General features: G+C 39.7%; 1 protein-coding gene across 1 annotated transcript; it reads right to left on the bottom strand.

Moving 5' to 3' along the window:
* Positions 1–1,996: 1,996 nt before the first annotated feature.
* mapkapk5 (MAPK activated protein kinase 5) lies at positions 1,997–20,338 on the bottom strand. Its single transcript, XM_044375160.1, has 14 exons — positions 19,444–20,338; positions 17,198–17,271; positions 13,121–13,196; positions 9,607–9,704; positions 9,361–9,469; positions 8,926–9,015; positions 8,331–8,426; positions 8,096–8,176; positions 7,803–7,990; positions 7,474–7,594; positions 7,157–7,287; positions 6,301–6,416; positions 5,563–5,667; positions 1,997–4,705 (listed from the first exon to the last, which is right to left on the bottom strand). The coding sequence occupies exons 1-14, from the start codon at positions 19,477–19,479 to the stop codon at positions 4,611–4,613; spliced, it is 1,416 nt and encodes a 471-aa protein (XP_044231095.1). The 5' UTR covers positions 19,480–20,338; the 3' UTR covers positions 1,997–4,610.
* Positions 20,339–20,615: the final 277 nt, after the last annotated feature.

A 20,615-nucleotide genomic window follows, 5' to 3' on the forward strand; every position in this document is an offset into this window, starting at 1 on the left:
AAAAGATTTTTCATTGAAGGGCCATTAAGCAGCGCAGTAGAAACACATGCCTTCATGTTTTATTTTGAACTCGTATATGCAGGCAGATGTCATTCTCCCATTAATAAATAATAAACAGTTAGAGCTTATTTTAACACTCATTTGGTTAAAAATGACTCGCATACAAATATGTTCTGTATTGCACTTTGTTCTTGTTCACACACAGTGGCCTGCTGCGTTCATTCATGGTTCACTGAAAGTACTGTTGTTGCTGACTTAGGAATGGCATCAACACCATTTCTGTTCATCTGCCACCTATTTGTGTGTATGTGTGGAAAATAAATGTTATGGTTGAATAGGCTAAAGTTGTGGAATTCACACATTAAAATTGAATTTCCAGTCAGTTTATTAGGTGTAATTTAATCACCATGCAATGTTTAAATAGCAACCACCATTTTATTGTGTCTCCTCCTTTGGGGACAGTATAGAACATATTTATAGGGATTTACTTGTGTTTAATTTGTTACCTACAGCCGATTTGTGAATTATGTCAAAGTTTTGATGCAAATTATTAAGGTAAAAACTTTATCAGGGGGCCAAATATATTTTCTGGAGGGCCGGATTTTGGCCCTCAGGCCCTTATTTGCCCATCACTGATGTCGGGTGATACAATCGTTGGCTGTGTATTAATTTCAGCAGGGATGTACACCAATAAATACTCAACATAGATAAGAAAAACAAGATGTTCAAAAGTCAAGAATTCCTTTATTACAAAGTCAGCAAGTTGATGACATTCCAAAGAAGGCAGAAAAGGCAAAAAAAAAAAAAAATAAAATTGATGTGTCGACAGAAATACAGCGAGACTCTCATGAGGGATTCAGGTACATGCTACATAACTGCCAGACCAGAAAAAAAAGAAACAAAGACTGGTAAAGCAGAGAAAAGGCTCCGAACTTTGATTTCCTTTTCCTAACAATCCTTCCAGACTGATCAACACAAACGTGGATGGCTACTTGATGTGAAGTACTTTTTTTTTTTTTTCTTCACATCTCCCAAAGCAAGCATTTTCTCCATACTCGAAAAAATGAAAAACCCACCTACGTACTTTAAGAGTGCACATATCAGCAGAGGAGATGGAAGCAACTGGTATTTATCAAGACTAGAAGTGCTGATTTTACCATTTCAGGTTTGTTTTTTTAAATGAGCTGGTGTTAAAGTTATTTATCATGTCGAAAAAAACTCAAGAAACCTCGTCTGTTTCCACTCAGCGACAAGAGGAAGTGACAAGTGGAAGCTACTTAATATTTGTGAAATATGTGTACAGGTGGGTCAGACATGATGACATAGATCACCCAGCCTGAATGTCAGTGTTAGCATGTCCTGCAGTAGCGACGCAGAGGAGGGAGGTAGCATCTTGGGATTGTTTTTTTTTTAAATTAACACTGAGCCGAACTGAGCAGCTAAACGGTTTGTGAGCATGATTACAAGGATCCCTCAGGGGTTTTCATTGTGAAGATTATCAATATCAAGATAGATGCCTTGATTTTACAGTACAGTAATGCTAATAAATACACTGCCCTTCAACAATAATGCTCTCTCAGGTAGCTGAGGAGGATATACAGTACACACACATATATATATACACACATATATATATATATGTATGTATATATATTCTGTTATCTGTGGGTGGGGAAGAGATTAAAGGAAGCAGCTCTGATTCATTGATAGGCTTCCAGAAATACAAAGACAAAACAGCACGCTTCCTTCAGACAGACACACACACACACACACACACACACGTACATAAATTAATTACACATCATCACACACAGACCTGGTCAAAGTAAAACAAAACAGCAACAGTAGCTCTGCTGATTCTGCAGTACTGTACGTTTGATGTGTTTTGTGAGCTCCAAAATGAAATTATCCAACATGAAACATAAAGATAGAAGAGTTACAGCGTCATCTTAAGTCATAAGAAGATGACTCTCTGCTTTTGTGGAGTTCCTCCCCCCCCCCCCCAAATATGATGCTAAATGTTAAGTGTGGAATGAAATCTCAATTTCCCCACATAGAAACAAATAAATCACAGCCAAAAGGACAAATAGCAATCACTACTTGCAATGATTCTGAGTTTCACTTTTATCTTGTAATTTATTTTTACTGATAAGAGCAGTAGAGGGTGAAGACCCCCACCCCATAAAAAAAAAAAAAAAAAAAACAAGGCACGTTTGCTTGTAAAACTCAGCCATGCAATAAGGCCTTTTCAAATGTCTCTCATTGGGTTTTAAACGGGAGCTGTGAGGCAACATCTGGGTAAAGGTTTCCCACATTTTTCAACAAGACAGAAAGCCAAGATGATCTTTGAGAATCATTTTAGTACCGACTGCCTTTTCTCAAAATGATAATAGTAATTTTCTTTTTTTTGGCTAAATCCAAAATGATAAAAACAGACATACAAAAGGAAGGCTTACATGTTTTCTTTTCATGTCAGTTACAATTTTTGTGAAAAAGATCAGATTAAATATTGTCCAGCGTCTTAAAGCATCTGTTTTTAAGCTTTGTAACAATTTCCTTATCCCATAAAGGAACACTTCATCCTTCAGTTTATCTAAAAAAAAAAAATATCAAAGAAAAAAAATCATTGAAATTGGAGAGTAATGGTATATTGCACCAGTATTTGCTAATCACTCTGAATAGATACGTTTTTCATTAAGGTCAAAAACACATGAAAATATGTGTAGAGGAATAATTCCATATAAAGCTAAGACTTCATCAAAAGAGAATTTCATAAACTTCAGAGTATTTAAAAAAAAAAAAAAAAAAAGAACAAAGTACATGAATTAGAAATGATCAAGCACTGAACAAGAGAAGATGCACTCAGCCATCTACGCGCTGTATGAATCCCTTCTTTCAACCCCTCCTTTGAAGAAATAATATCAGATATGACTAAAGCGCTAGAGCAAAACAGTGCAGTGGACATTTCACTCTGGCTAATCAATGATATGATATTAATAACAACTTCAGGATGAGAGAATGGAGCAGGCGCATCTGTTGGTATTGAAATGAAGCAGGAAAGGTCTGTGTTTTGACAGTAATACTGACATATTGATACGAACTATCATACCTCCATGTACATGCAAGCACTATGAACACATGATTAAATTATTGTCCTATTGCACATTCGGTAGCACAGCAAGTTTTATGAGACTGAAATCCTAACAGACCTGTTTATGGATACCTACGGATCCTACTGATGCTTTCTGACATGAAGAAGTCAACTGAATTGCACTAAAAATGTCAGATGGTTTTGTGTTTCTTTTGGCTCAAGCAGCAAATGTACATATTAACTGAACTCCAGCAGATATATAACTCAAAGTAGTTCAGATTGTGTCCATTTCACAGATGAACAATTTTAAAATGGACTTAAGACCTTTTTTAGAATCACATCAGAAACAGGCAAACATGTAAAAAGCAATTGCAAATATTATATAAGTAATTCAGCTATTTTTACTTGCCAGACAAAAAACTTCAGAAGCTGACAAACTGTATCTTTACCTCACATGTACGAGTTGAACAGAGAGTTTGTGAAACCTACAGCAGCAGTCAAGAAGTTTGAACACACTTCCTCATTCAGGGGAACAAGGAGGGTGTGTTCAAACTTTTGACTGTTACTGGAAGGCTGCTTTTAACTTTGGAAACAGCAGTTTGACAAAGAAATCTTAACTCAAGCTCCACTTACTAGCTTTTTTTCTAAACTTTAAACCACGTCTCACAGCCTGAGCAACATTGTGTGACAGTTGAAAGCTCTGAAAAAAGTTTTTTTTTTTTTTGTCAAATCTGTGGATCTACTGTACATGAGCCAGAAAGAAAACCAGTCATAGTGTTTACGCTTAAGGTCTGCTGAGATCTAGTTAGTGTGTCTCTTGCCAGCTTCAAAGAAAGAAGAGTTGTGACAAAATGAATTTTGGGCTGCATTTTTCCGTTTCACAACACTTTCTTTTACCTCTATTTCCACTCCTCTTTGACCTCTGTAAAACAAAAAGGCCAAGCTCGAGTGACACAAAAAATAAAGATTAATATCATTTAAATGCAGTCTGAGACTCAGAGAGTGCGTGGAGTCGCAACGTAGACCAGCTTCTCTCAACTTTAGAGCCCACTGCCAGGCTACAGGAAAGGTATAAAATAATGGAAATCTTTGTTTAAATAAATAAAATTCTTAGGATGGTTAAAAGAACAGAAAATAGAATAAAATGAAATAATTGGGATAAAACATGTGACATCATGGACAAGCAGCTAATAAAAATTCCCTCCCAGAAAATAATTTCTTTCACTGATTTTTCTCATCTATTATCTTTTTCTTATTTTCTCTTTTTTTTTTTTTTTTTGCAAAAATGAAAATATAGGTTTTTCCATGTTCTTTGCAAGTGTCCATTTAAAAAAAATTATAGTACCAATGAGTCCTCTTTGAAATATATCTACAGCTGTACAATAGGTCTTTGCAAGTGAATTCATGAAAAACAAAAAAAATTTAGCGCATCATTTTACATAAAAAAGCTTCTTTACAGATATGGGTTAAAAAGGGTCATAATAAACAATATAAAAAGAAGATAGAAAGACGGCGTTCGCTAATGAGATTCTTGGAGATTCGTCTTCTCTTCGATGGCCTGTTTCACTATTTCAGCCAACTTCAAGCGGTCAACTTTATCAGAGAAGGCTCTTCCTGTAACGAGAAAAGCTGGTGGTTAAAGACCGAGTACCATAAATGAGTTAATTTGAAAAGAAAGTGTCTTTTTCCTCTTCTTCAGTTATCTAATAGGCTTTAATCACAGATAGTAAATACAATAAATTATATTCAATGTTGTTTTCTGTAAATTACACATTTTGGTTCTAATAATTACAGCTGCACTTTATGGTTATTTCTACTATTGATTGTTGTTCTGATTGTTTTCTTGATTACTTTGCTAAATCTTTTGGTCTATGAAATGACAAAAAATTATAAAAAATGGCCTTCACAATTTCCTGGAGCCTAAAATGAAATATTCAAATTGCTTGTTCTATACAACCGACTTTCTAAAAACCCCCAAGATATTCAATTTAGTATCACAAGTCTCACGTTTGAGAAGCTGGAACAAACTTTCCCATTTTTGCTTCAGAAGTGACTAAAACAATGAATCAGTAGTCAAAATAGTTGTTAAATTCTTTTCTCATTCAAAGATCATTTTGAGTTTAAAGCTGCAATGTAACATTTGGTCGTGTCTATTAATTTATCAATACAACTGATTCTTTGGCATGCAGACGGAGCAAAAAGGCCAAATGATGTGAGGAGTCATTGCAGCTAAACAAATATACGCGAAGAAGAAAAGTATTTGATTAACTAAAAATGAATAACAGAGAAGACAACTGACGCTGCACCGCTCTCTGTGTGGGTTTAAACTTCACCCAGGAGTGTGTGATGTTTTTCTTTTGTTGTCAGAAGGTAAAACTGCTGCTTTGCTTTTAACTGTTTAAAACAAATTAGATGGGATATAAAAGGCATGTGCCAGATATAGACCGTAAGCAATGATACTGAGCACTGACCGTCCCAGCTGAGCCCCTGCAGGCCGTCTCTCAGCAGTTTACAGTCCCTGTTGAACCTCCAGGCTTCGTACATCACCACATTCAGCTTCTCATCCTCGTTCTCTCCTGAACAAAGATATGAACATCAGAAGCTTCTCTCTCTCTCTCAAAGCTGTTTTGCTTTGGCTACAGAACAACTTCACATGCATGCCTCATATAAAAGCTTAATTAGATTTCCAGTGATGTTTATTCATTATGCCCTTTTAAAACACGGGCAGCTTTCTCAGCATTGTGGATGTCTCACAAAGCCGTACAAATAGATGTTACAGCCGCTTATATTTTGGGGAATAGAATAAAATAGAATATCTCTTTTGTCCGCTAGAGTAGAAAATTGCCTTCAGCTCACCAAAACATGAAAAAAATTATTATATTAAAATATTATTAATAGCCGATCATCTGTTTTGTGTGTACATTGGCAGTCTCTCTGTTTCCAACTGGCAAAATGCTTGTTTGTTGAACAGAAAAGATAGAAAAACATCTACTGAAGGCACATTCTGCATCAAGCCAACATGACTTAAAGAGAACTGCAGTCACAATGTCCAGTCCATATGCCAATCTATTCTGGTATGTAATATATACAGTATATTAAGTGTGTGTATTTGTGGCTCCTTCCGCAGCACAATCCTGGTTGCACATTTATTTTTAGTCGAGGCATTTTATATTGAACATCAGTGTTGAATTCAGCGTTGGTTCACTGACCTGCTTGTGGTAATATACACTGTGCAATGACATCTCGTAATTTTTCCAGCGCTACGTTGGAGTCCTCCCCTCCGTTCTCTGGGTCGTGAATGAAGAAACTGTCACTGGGCTTGGGGCTGAAACATGGACACCAAAACATACATTTCAGACTGAAATTTGATATTTTATCAAATGCAGTCCCCTAAAATAAACAACAAATTCTATAAACTACATGGGGACGAATGAGATACAAGTGTTTCCCCTATATTCATTCAGCAGTGGCGCACAGCCGCTGCAAAAATTATGAGCACCACTGCTAAAATTTCACACGATCATTAATATCAATGGGCTACTAATGAGTTTCACTCGCACACTGTGCAAGCACAATAACACCCTGTGTTATTGTGGAATTATTTTGAGTCATCTTACCTCTCTTCGTTCTTCAAAGGACATCTAAGTGAAAGGTACAAGAGTAGTGTAGCCCCATTAAGGAACAGGGCAGTGTGTAATATGTGTGAATGTAGCGTAGCCTAGTGAGTGGTTAACTGAGAGAGCAAGTGGCAGAAAAGTGATGGTGATGTGAGTGGAGCAGTAAGTTGTACAGTACAGGCTGCAGTTTGTCAGTTAATAAATGCTGCAGCTTCTCAAGACCAAGAAACCTTGTCTAGATAGACCTCGTCTATCTAAGGGGGTAGCCCCAAAGTTAGCAACAATGCCTTAGCCTAACCTGATCAGGCTCACTTAAGGTGGACTGACCTTTAAGGTGGACCAGCAATTCTCATTTTAGAGTTAATCTCAGCTGCTCTTTAACAGAGAACGAAGAAATGTCTGGCTGTCGAGTGTGTGTTGTTTCTTTTGTCAGCCAATGGAATCATACCCGAGTAGTTTCCGCTTCCTGAGGATTGGGTTGTTGACAGAGTTTAGGGGCTTCAGGCTGACATTCAGATCCTGAATCCTCATGTTGGCCAACTGCTCCGCATGGGCCTGCTGGATACCTGCGACTACGGCCTGGGAGACACAAGAGAAAAGATCGAACAGGAGGTCAAAATATGTTGCAGTAAGTCTGCAGACTAATTGTCAACAGTGGCCTCTACTGGTCCTTTCATTCAGAAACAGCAGCGTGACAGTACAAAAGTGGTCTCATTTGTCAGCATATTTTTAAAAAAGCTACATGTTGCACCCTTGACTTCCCACCTTGTCCATCATCATCTGTGCGGAGGGCAGGACGTTGTCAAGGGCCTCGGTGCAGTTGAGCCAAGGGTGAGCCAAGACTCCCTCTATAGTCAGCCTCTCCTCTGGCTTCACTTTAAGCAGCCTACAGGGAGCGGACGAGGAAGGGAGGAAGCACAAGTTATAGGACAGAGAGAAGATGAATGAGTGTGTGTGACAGAATAACGGGATGAATGAAAGTGAGTAAGTATCGGAGAAGAAAGCAAATAAGGGGCGAGGTGGTACATGTGAGGATAAAGGGGCTAAAAACAGCAAGAGGTAGTGACCTGTCCAGAGCAAAGAAAAAGACTTACTTGCGTACAATGTCCTTCGCCATCTCAGAGATCTGACTCCACTCATCTTCAGGGAAGTCAAAACTGCCCGTCATGATCTTCTTTCTCATGTCCTTTGGGATGGTGCGACTGTGGTGCTTTGAGTAGAACGGAGGATAGCCGCACAGCATTACATAGATGATCACACCAAGAGACCACAAGTCACAGCTCTAGAGAAAGACAGGAGAGAAACATTTATCATAAAAAAAAGAGAAGACTTTAAGTGTAAGAAAGCCCACAGCAAGGCTGAACAGGTCAACAGGTCTGGGTCTCACCTTGTTATAGGTATAAGGAGTGGGTGAGGTAGGTATAATTCCAGACTTTTCCTTCTGGTGTCTTCTTTGAGCCTCAAGTACCTGAACAGATTCCATGAGAGAAGAGAGACAACATGAAAATGTTCATTTGATTTCATTATTGCTGCACTTGCATGAGGTTCCTGAGCCGTTAAGAAGCAAATATGAGCGTATGTTAAACAAGTATGCTTGTATGAACTTCATGTTTTCTTTTTACCTGAGGTGCTACGTAATAGGGAGTGAACTGAGGGGTCATCAAGTCTCCTTGATCAATTTTGGCAAAGCCAAAGTCACACAGCTTCACAGGAGCATCCTGTGGAAAAGACAGAATCATTAACGAATAGCGAGCACAGAAACATATCTCAGCGGCTTCATGGAAAACATTTCAGTTTGTTCTAGTTTCTGGCTTCACTGAGCATTACTAAAATAACTAATGTACTTTGAGTTTCACTTGACAGACTTTCTAAAAAGGAGAACATTCGGTTTCCAGGGATATCATGGAAGGTGCTGCCAGAATAAGGATGGATTTTGATGTCTGGCACTGCAACTGCAAATTGGATATTTCCAAATCCTGTACTTATCTTGGTCAAATTCTGCCAGATGCAGCAAGGAAATGTTTTCCACTCTACAGAGATTTACTGAAAAGTAAAGTTTTTATTCTTTTGTAGTATAAACTGTATGTTGTGTGCGCCATTTATTAGCACCAGCAGTAGTATTGATATTAGTATACCGTTAATTAAGAGAATAGTGTGTTATATACAGAATAAAGTTGAAGTATTTATGTGCATTTCTGTGCAACTTGAGCAACTTACCAGAGAGTTATCCTTGAAGAGCAGGTTCTCTGGCTTCAGGTCACGATGTGCAATATTTAGGGAGTGACAATGTTCCAAGGCTTGACTGATCTGCAGGGGAAGAGACATCAGACTGAGACACTGCTGCATGTCAACTTGATTTGAGCTGGTGGGTGTAGTGTTGCTTCTTTTGACCATGTGTCTCACTGATCAAATGCTGTGTGAGCTCCTTGATCCAAGCTAGGGGCTGTAAATGACACTCAGAGGCCAGTAGACACGCTGTTACCCGCAGAAAAGAAAATGTTTCACACAAAGACACACGCAGACGGATGGAGTATGACATAATGACCGGGGAAGGAAACCACAGCTGGACAAAGACTGACTGACCACAGTTAAATATTTTAAGAAGAAAATCAGTCTGTGTGTGTTTCTCTGTAGATGTGCATCTTAACCTACCTGCATAGTGACCTGGCTGGCCATCTTTTCAGTAAAGTGCCTGTGCTGACTGATTCTGTGGAACAGCTCGCCACCCTCCATCATCTCCATGACGATCAGGAGCCTTGCTCTTTAACAAAAAATGAAGACATTTGAATGATCAGAGGAAGCAGTGAAAAAGACGAGATGGATGGACAAAATGTGTGGGGTTGTGCACCAACTCTTTCAAACACACACACACACACAAACACACACACAGCTTGTTACCTCGGGCTGGACTCATGCGGGAACTGGACACTGTTGGCGTAAACCTCCAGGATTTGCACTATGTTTGGGTGGTTGGCACACATCATATGGAGTCGCACCTGCATGGTAGAGAAAATAACACTGTTAAATTCACTGAAACATGTTACATTTCACATTTAAAAAACAGGTAAACAGTGACTGAAACACATAAAAGTGTGAAATTTCTGGTAGAGTGGGTTCAATCTGTTCGTCCTAATATAATTCTGGTGTTGAGTATGAGCACCTCTCTGCCCACAGGATGTGATAAATATAAAACTCAAGCTGAAAGCCACACATTTCCATATGTTGAAAGTACAGCCAGGATAACATACGGAGCATCTGGTGATTGGGAAGTTGTTTTTATCTCTTTATGGGAGTCTAGTTTTACCGAGCAGGCAAGCCAAAAAAGCATATTTTTATCATAAAGAATTTGAAGCTCTGCAATATGTATAACTATTAGGTATCTTCTATTATGGTACATGTAATTTTATGAGAACAAAGGTGGACAAAGGTCTGAAATACTTAAAATATCTGACAGTTGACAAGTTTCTATTGTTTAAACCTACAGTGCCATACTTGCCAAACAAGTTCACACAATACTGATTAAGCCCATCACCACCATGCGCACCAGAGACTTCCGCCAGCTGAGCTCCTCTGCTAACTTGAATGGGGTTAAAATAATTTAATTGTGCTACTCTTCTAGACTTTCCAAATGTTATCAGACCGAATGGATCAAAGTCTAATAATGAAACGAGTCATTTTGCAGGGGTCGTGTGACACTCAAAACTATTTATTCACCGTTTTACATCCACAACAGCAGTGACGGAGTAGTCTACAGCGGAGCCTATGACGTCATCAAGTGTCGACAGTGTTTTTGTAATTACTCTCGCTGCCAGAAGGGGGAGACAAAAGTCCCATGCTCCAGCTTTAACAGTATATATTGTCAACAGAAATTCAGTATCCAACACTGATACTAACTACTTTGTTGTGTTTTGTTTAACAATTTGGGACATTTTATTGGTTCCAGTAGGAGTGAAGTTCCTGCTTACTATTCATTTCCCATCATGATATTTACAGAAAAGGTCATGGCAGAGTGTGTGTGCGTATGTATGTGTATATGTGTATGTGTGTGAGTGAGTGAGAGAGAGACACACCTGAAAACTCAAGGTGGTTTAGTACCTTAATACAGAATCTGTGACATGAAACAGGTTTTACCTTTATTGGGTTACATTTGTTACTATAAGACTAATTATGATCTTGATATAAAGATAACTGACTGTACAACTCCAATTGCATATTATTGTGCCAACAATTAGTAGCTAACTGCAATGATGAAAAGTATGCAGTGGACATTGCAAGAAAGACCAAGACTACTTAGTACTGCTAAGTGTAGTAACTGCTACTTAGTGTCTGGAGGCAGATGTTACCTTTGTACACAGAACTTTTTATCATGCACCAACACAAATAAAACTCAAAACACTGTACACAACCTCGCTGGGCTCCATCATCAAATCGCATGTCTTCTCATACCACTGCTACAATGACAACACCCAGCTGCTCCTGTCCTTCCCCCCCAGAGGATAACACAGTCCCAGCACGCATCTCAGCCTGTCTGGCCAACATCTCTGCTTAGATGACAGACCAGCACCTCCAGCTTGAACCTGTCCAAAACCGAGCTTCTTGTCTTCCCTGCGAGCCTCGCTGTTCATCACAACCTGACTGTACAGCTCAGTTCATCCCTGTTATTACCATCCAAGTCTGTAAAAAACCTCGGGGTTATCCTAGATGACCAGCTGACCTTCACCAAACACATCCCGGCAGTCTTCTGGTCATGCAGATTCACTTTGTATAACATCACTTTGTATGACCAAGCGCTGGTCATCTCACCACTGGACTACTGCAACTCGCTGCTGGTTGGACGTCCAGCGTGCACCGTTAAACCACTGCAGAGGATTCAGGATGCAGCGGCACGTCTGGTGTTCAACCAACCTAAACAGGCTCTGTTCGTCTCCCTCCACTGGCTCCCAGTGGCGGGTGCATCAAGTTCAAAACTTAATGAGGCTTGCCTTCAGGGCAACAAATGAAATGGCACCTTTCTACACTGAGTCATTCATCAGGCCGTATGTTCACTCCAGTCTGCAAATGAATGACATCTGGAAATACCATCACTGTCTGGTACGAAATCACTATCCAGACTCTTTCTCATTTGTGTTCCTGCGATGGTGGAATGAGCTACATAGCTCCATACAGTCTGCTGACTCCCTTGGTGCATTCGAGAAAAGCCTGAAAACTCAGCTCTTCCGTGATCACCTCAACACATGAACCCCTTTACCTTTTTAGCACTTTGTTGATTGTCGCACTTCTTTCTTGTTGCTTATGGTATTTCTTATGCACTTGTCAACTTCCTGTTGTTTCTTAGTTAGTTAACACAAAGTTGTAGCCAAGACAGTAGACAAAGCTTCAGATATGGATGTTGCTGCAAAGAAGCTACAAATTCTAAAATGTGGACACTTCACACACATCTTCAACCTGGCACCACAGAAGATCTAAACAATCACCACAGTTTCAAGGTGGACACCAAGTTTGGTGCCACAGATACAGTATCCGACCAAATGTGAAATATGGTTACAATCCCCCCTTCTGGTCTTGAGTTATGGCGTTGAATAATGGCCAGAAAAGTGTTTTTGCAGAACATTATGATGTCACAGAGAAGTTGACCTTTGAACTTTTGGATATAAAATATAACTTAATCATTTTATCCTATTAGACATTTTGTGGAACTTTGTCATAATTAGCACATGAATTCTTGAGTTATGGCCAAAGACATGTTTTCTGAGGTCACAGCGACCTTTGACCAACAAAATCTAATCAGTCCATCCTTGAGTCCATGTGGACGTTTGTGCCAAATTTGAAGAAATTCCCTCAAGGCGCTCCTGAAATATCACGTTCATGAGAATGGGACGAACGGATAACCTGAAAACATAATGCCTCTGCACTCCTACCTGGTCAGCTACTTGAGAGTTTGTACCACGGCTCTTTCGCAGTCACTGTCCTCTAACGCTTGCCTCACTTATAAGTCACTTTGGATAAAAGCGTCTACCAAATGACAAAAGTGCTTGAAGAGATATTCATTACTGGTGATAATCTGTGTATATTCTGCCTGTCAACTTTCACAGTTCAGTGGTGAGAATTTGTCTGAAGCAAGTGTGTGCTGCTTGTTTTGACTGCGTGTCTCACTGCTTAACAGTTGTATAAGCTGCTTGATCAAAACAGAAGGCTGCTAATGACATGGAGAGGCTGCTAGACACAGTGTTTTCCACAGGAAGACAATGTTACGCCCGCACAGACACACAGATGAAGCACAAGATTGACAAGGAAAGAAAAACAGGAATTAGTTAAGACTCATAAAAAGGCAGGCAGACAGAACAAGGCATATTGATACTGCCAAAGATCACAAACAGGCATTAATCAAAACCACAACAGTGTTTTCTCTAACCTCATTTCTAGCCTTGGGGCGATCGATGAGGATCTTCAGTGCCAGGCGTTCCTGAGTTGACTTCTTCACACAAACTCTAGACAAGAAGGAAACAAGAGTCAAAAAAACATCTCACTCAACATGATAACTCAATCATCCACCAGGAAGATTCTGTAGTCTGGAGGGGATTTTCTTACTTTCAGGAGTTTCTGTTACCATATAATTGCTCCTTTTGTCATTGATGTTGAGCTCATGTTTCAAATACACTTTTGTTTGTGATCTTGTCAGTATGATAAAGCAACGTGATCAACATCAAGTCAATGTTATTCATATAGCCAGAAACCACACATTTGTCTCAGATAACATCTCTGTTCAATAAAATGCCAGACAGTCTCCAGTGTTTACAAACGCAAAACACAGCTGGTATCAATATGCATTCAGTTTGTAGCCTAAAATCAAATTGTGCAGATGCGTTCCGCTTTTCTCTTCACCAACGTGCGGTCACCATACATGTGGTTCACCCTTTACTTCCCTATATAGGAGGTCGATTTACGGTCGATCAGAACTGGTTTTTATGACGTGTTGTTTGACCACAGCGGATATCAAATGTGTTTAAAGTGGTTCTGAACGGCTTCACTCCAAGGCGGAGTGAAAAGCTGACCGTCACAGAGAGGGGGGGAGGGGACGGGGGAGACGCCATATCGTTGAAATTCAGGGATAACCGCATATTATCAGGCAGTGACTTCTAGAAGACAGTCATAGTGTTGCGTTTGTTTGTTCATACGAAAAGTTGCGCCAGAAATTAAAAAAGGAGAACTAGAAAGAAAAGTTCAAAGCCAGACTCATTTTTCACCTCCGCCAGTTGGCCAATCACTGCATGAAGCGGTTGTGAATGTTGGCTTGACGGTTTCGGAAAGTTACAGAAATGGCCGTGCACAGACCCCCCCTCCCCCCTATCCACTGATCGGAAAGGTGAGGCGGGGCAGGGTTTAATGGGGATTTCCATCATCCGACAAGAATGTCAGCAGGAATATACAACCACCTTAAATCTGTTAAAATCATCTTATTCCACAATGTCTGACAGTATCAATTGTATTATGTATCATCTTTTTCTAAACTCTTCATCGCAACAACATGATGTTTACACTGATTGACTCCATGTTGTTATGGCTGGAAATAATCAGCTTGAAATATTTGGCATTTATTATATTTCTGTGAGTATAAACAATGTTTCTCTGTACAGTGTGAATTTGTCATGCTTGTAAAGAGGTTGAGTTCTAATTTTATTTTATCAGTTTTTAGATTTATTGTCCATTTCTATGTACTTAATAATGGTTTTACGGTTGTTATACACTCGTGTCCTTCTTAAAGTCCGTGTGGTATTTGCTGTGAAATTAAATTTGACCTGATGTGAAAAGAGACAAGAAAGCAGCCTACTTTATTTTGTCAACATCACTTTGTTATGGGAAATATGAATCTAGCGAGACATATGAGTCCGTCGTGTACTTTTTGCGCTCACAAAGTTGACATAAATTTGAATGAATATCACCTGTTAGTATTTTTCTTTAAACTGCAGATGAAATGTGCACCATGGATATACATTTAATTTTCTGAAAAGCCTTTTAACTCCGTTCTCCCTCCTCTGAGCAGCGAGGACCTAAACATTCACTTTAAACAACAACCTCTGGCCGTTAAACTCAGATTACACTATTAAAGCATTACTGCAAGAAAACATTCTGCTTCGGCCAAAGTTCACTTACTGGGAAGCAATACCTACCTAATGAATCACAGAGTTCGACAGGGGGCGGAGGGTGGGTGGGGGGAGGGGGTGGGGGCGCTGGTTGAGTAAAGGACATGAATGTGTTATGAGACAGAGAGGTGAGTGAGGGAAATAAGAGAGTCAAAAATACAGCAGTACTGCTAAGCAAAAGGCTTCATGAATCACAGTGAAATACAGCAACAGAAAAGTGATGAATAAGAGGTGGCCAAAGAGAAACAGTATGGCATGAATCATAGTTTAAAAGTGAGTTTAATAGAGAACTGATGAGTCAATTTCTGAGTGTTCTTGTGTCTTAAGGGCAAAACTACACACATTAGGAAATCACAGGTTGTTCTGTTCTGATCCTGACAAGACGACGGCTTAGGAGGTGCAGAATGCACAAGAGGAATCAGTGACAGACATTGATATATTACAGCCAGTATCTAGTTGGAGTCAGCAGGGCCATTCAGACCTACAGAGGAAACCACACACAGCAAAAACTGACTGTTTGAGAAGTCACTATGTCCCTGTAACATTGTGCAATAACAGAATTTATTTAAGTTATTCCTGTAATCGCTGACAGCTGTGGGGACGAGGAGGTCGCGCAACGTTGATGTACGAGATGGGAGGAAAATACTGATGTACACAGACAGTTCTGAGAAGAGCTATTCACTCATTGTCATTGTCAAAGTATGAAAAATAGTCTGAGTGAGACAATTACTGGTATCAACAGACGTTGAATCATCTTGCAGTGTAATGCAGAGTGACATCATTTGCATTTTCTTTTCATGAAAGACAAAAGTTATATTTAAATCGTCAAGTCATTCCTGTCTGATGATAACTTCAGTCTAGAGCTGCAACGGTTAGTCGATCAACAGAAAATTAATCAGCAACTGTTTTGATTATTGAATAATCGTTTAGTCATTTTTTTAAAGCAAAAATGGGGGATTTAATGCTGGGGGAGAATTATAACAAACATTTTTCACTATTTTCTGACATTTTATAATTAACACAATTAATACATAATGAAAAAAATCATTAGTTAGAGCCTTCAGTCTGTCCTCAACCACACAAATCAATAAAGTTTTACGATGGGCTAAACCTAAAAAGCTCAAAAGTCATTGCTACTTATCAGTTATTTCAGAAATGTGTGCTTTCCTGTGGTATTTTCCTCCCTGTGTGTTAGAGTGGGAAAGATAAGAGAGGAGAACGCAGAGAGGAAGTGCACATTTAAAGGAAACTGCTGAGATTTGGTTCTATCATCGATCCCTCGTGCATCCACAAGTGTCCACTATTCAATCTAAGTGCAGCTTCTAAGAAGACGGTTAGTTGAGTTGCACATTTAGCAACACGGACTAAATGCTGACAAAACTATGGAATTAGCAATAAAAGCAGAACCTGTTTGTGTGTATTCATTTGTAAAAGAAGACTATTAAAAGCAGGCTGAGATGCTTTCATTCAAGGTGGGGTGGGGGGGGGTGAATGTCTTTAGTTTCTGCAGTTAGTGTACATCGTTTGAGTCTGAGCCAACACCACTGACAACAAAACTAGTGCCAAACATCTTCATATGAAGTCTCGAGTGGTGATGATGTAGCAGTTAACGGCAACTCTGTTAACAGCCCCTTCGCATGTGTTAGTGTGTCAAGCATAAGGTAAAACTGTGCTGGTGAGTTGGTGCGACACATTTTTTTAAAAAATTTTTTTGGGGGGGAGGGGGCATTTTATACCTTTACTATGCTGACTGAGGAGAGTTGACAGGAATTGAAGAGAAATGGTGATAGGGGGGATTGATATGCAACAAAGGTCCGCAGTCGGATTCGAACCGCGGACCTTGCGGTTATATGGCATGTATCTTAACCAGTAGGTTACCGGGGCACGCCAAACATGACAATTTGAAACCAAATAGAAAAAGAACCAAGTAATATTAAGTATAGTATAAGCGACAAACATCAGAAAGATGTAAGTTTTGAAAGTTTGTCCATTCAACAGGCCAGTTAGCAAATATTCTACATCTGCCTTGACATCATACTTGAATCCAGCAGCTGTTGTGCCAAAAGTGAGTCTTCCGCTTTCAGTTTCATGCACTCATGAAAGCTAAGCAGCATTAAGAACAGGGGTGTAGTGAGGCAGTACAAGGGGCTGGGTAATACACTGTGTCAATGTTTACTACATAACATCTTTCTCTATAATCCTTTTGTATGACTTCAGAAAATTCTGACTCATGATACACTGTTTGAGATCAATCTGACACAGAACAGACTGTCACATAACTTGGACAACAGACCACAGATAAAGGGACTAATTATCTCTCTCCATCTCTCTCTCTCACACACTCTCACCTGACAGGTCCACTGATGCCGGCTCCCAGCTTCTGAGTCCAGTTTATGTTGTACTCGTCTAGAATGGATGTCTCCTGTTGAGGAGAAAGACAACAACACCAAAATAATAAATCAGATGTTTGAGAAGACAGAAACAGACAAAATCTAGTCATGTATGCCTGGACTAGTTTATAAAACTAGGACTATGTTTACGGAGACCCTTAATTTTCTCGGTTGTCGACATGATCTATGTCATGCAGTACAGTAAACAGCTGTCTGCCACCACACCCGTCACATCCAATTCAACAAAACAAGAAAAAAAAGAAAATACTGCATGACAGGGTCATACCACAATCCTTGTTGGTTCCAGAAAATATCACTTGAAACAGCCATTTATCATAATATATCATTAGGTACAATGATTGTCATTCTATTAACATAGATGGCAGATTTTTCTATTGAGGAAGAGTCCCATTTATACATTTTTCCCTGTGACATTAGTACTGTGTTATGTAATAGCAATCTTACCCATTATCACCTGTCTAGTTTCATGATAATGCTAATCCCTAACATAGATCATCCTTGAAAAAGAGACAGCTTATGAAACACATACGTCTGGGTAATCTCATCCACCGCGGCTAATAAAAAAGGTTAAAAAAGAAGGATAGGATGCCATCCCATAAGTAATGAGGCACTGGGAGACAGCTTCTGCAATCAGCTGAGTTGAAATTAGTGGAACAGGATTTTGTGGCGTCAGATTTGAGCTGGATTTGGCCTGTATCATGAACTGGGTTTAACTTTTTTTTTTTATCTTTGAGGGATCTGACTTCTTCATTGGTAATGGGTGTCACAAAGCTCCAAGATGCAAAAGTAACAGATCAAGAGCCACATATTTAACACAAGACAAGATTTAAACATTGATTCCTGTGCAGCAATCAGGCTAGGCAAAAAAGTTCACTGGCTGTTTACACAGTTTGGTCCGATTCTCACACCTTAACCTGTCCTGGAGAAGGTCAGCCTGCAGTACAGGTTACCATGGTGACCTGTCATCTATCCTGGTTAAATGGTAGTGGCCAGCGTCATGACACCAAAGAACCTGAGTTAAGTTCAAAGTTAACTATCAAACCCAATAATCATTTTCCATGATAATGGCCCAAGTCGACACCCAGTGTGTGTTCTTAGTACTCAGTGCCACCCCCCCTGTCGACCCAGCATTAAGGACATTCTGATCCAGCTGTGAAAGCAGCGCCACTTGAGATCACATTTTACTGCTGACATAGTTGCCCGGCCAGTGACACATTGAGAGAAGCCGGCCAGGAACACATCCCAGTGCCAGGGTGAAGGGAAATGTAGCTGGTTACTGATCATGTGGGAAGTGAGTGATGATTGGTAGAGAGAAATTGAGATCTATAAACCTTGATCCTCCCAACTTGATAAGAAATACAGCTGTCAGGTGCCCATATGAACACTGAAAGATGTTTTCCTCGCTGTAATCCTTTAAAGTGATGTTTAATAAAGGGGGACACTTCCTAAAAAGTTCATTAAATCAATCTTCCCTGTGCAGGGACAGGTTCACAATTTTTCCAAGTCTGTCTTAAAACAATAGTCAGGTGCCCAAATGCAAGCTTTTTTTCATCCATAACCATTCCTCTTATTCATACTGACCATTAAAAGATCCCTTCATAATGCACTTACGATGTAAGTGATGGGAGCCAACAATCTTTCAGTACAATAACGTATTTAAAAGTTTGTCTGAAGATAATATGAAGCTTCAGCCATCTAAATTAGTAAAATCAAGTAGATATCTTTCAAAGTTAGTCTTTTTAGTGCCAAATTCCCTCTTTTTCCTCTTTTTGTTACTATACTTCCACCGCGGCTCAACAGGGAAACGTTGTCCAAGGAAACACAAAGAGGGAATTTTTATGCTAAGAAGATGGTAAATGTGGCAAATATCCACTTGATATGACTAACTCAATCTGTTGAAGCCTCATATAAGCTTCAGATTAACTTTAAAATGCATTTTTGCACAAAAAATGACTGGATTTTGCCCCCCATCACTTATAATGAAAGCCCATTTAAATAGCCAGTATGAAGAGGAGGAATGATTACAGCGAGGAAAACCTCTTTCGGTGTTAATATGGGCACCTAACTGTTGTTTTAGGACAGACTTGAAAAATTGTGAACCCCTCTTTTCATCACACATGTAAACTATTACATTGTCGAGTTGTCATGCATGTAGATTCACATTTTTATTTTGTTAAACTTACCTTGATGAATTTGTCTGCGTTGTTATCCTCCGACATGGTGTGGGGATGAAGTCTGCCTCGTCAATCTCAAGACAGTTGACAGTGGAAACAAAGCGTTTTTTCCTTTGACCTTAAAAATAGAGTTTCGGTCTAGTAACCCTGGGTTGGACCGAGGCTTGTTATATTACTACTGATGGGAGGACAAGGCCATTGGGGCAAAATAATTGTCGACCACCGACCAGCCAAAGCCGAGTTCCGCCGCTCACTTGGACACCTGAAGCCGCCCAGCTCGGCTCACAACCGCGGGGTCCGACTCGCTCTTCCAGTCGTCTTGTTTTCACTGTAGCGACCATGTAGAGTGCCAAACTCCGAGCAAGGCGACCAGAAAAGCCAAAGACAAGTAATCCAATGTGGACTGGCGGAAAGTGTATTTTTAGCAACGAGCGCTCTAACTAACGGCTGCTTGTTAGCTCGCTTGCTAGCAAGTAAGCCGATGCCACTCCATCACCACAGTCAGGGAAGATTTTTACACGCGAATTATGAACGATAACGTTAGCTAAAGATACCAAATGAAAACTACCGGTGCTGTCCTGGATGAGAGCTTGGTCGATCGAGCACACCGTGTTCCCAAAAAAACCTGAAAGCTATTATGTCGTCGAGGTGAAGCTAGCTCAGGCGGCGGTTAGTTAGTTTTCTAGCTCTACAAACCGCAACGGACATTAACATTCTTCCGCAAGACAGTATAATAAATATCAGCGCTCGTACGGAACAATAACAGCATCCCAGTGGTGGAAAGAGTTAAAGTAAAGTGTTTTCAGAGGGGATACACGCATCTATTTTGCTAATCCCGTAGCATCTTGTCAGGGCAGTCGGCACTACGCAGTAGTAGTCCGTGTAGACCGCCTGATGAAAAATCATCGACACGTTTTCTACATTCTGACATTATCTGTATGCACATTGATTTTCTGCGAATAAGTTTCTATTTTTACAACACACAAAGCATGTGTTGGTCCCAAGGTTGTCATAGGTAACTAAAACTAACTGAAACTATATTGTGTATTTACAAAACTAACTAAAATAAAATTAAAAATATGCAGAAAATTTGTTTGGTTTTTAGTCTTTGTCATATTCAATGCAGATTCAAGGGTTAACATAAATCTGAAGTAGTCTAGAGGTTGACTTTAATACATCCT

The sequence above is a fragment of the Thunnus albacares genome, chromosome 2 (assembly GCF_914725855.1).
Source record: "Thunnus albacares chromosome 2, fThuAlb1.1, whole genome shotgun sequence".
In the NCBI taxonomy this organism is placed as follows: Eukaryota; Metazoa; Chordata; class Actinopteri; order Scombriformes; family Scombridae; genus Thunnus; species Thunnus albacares.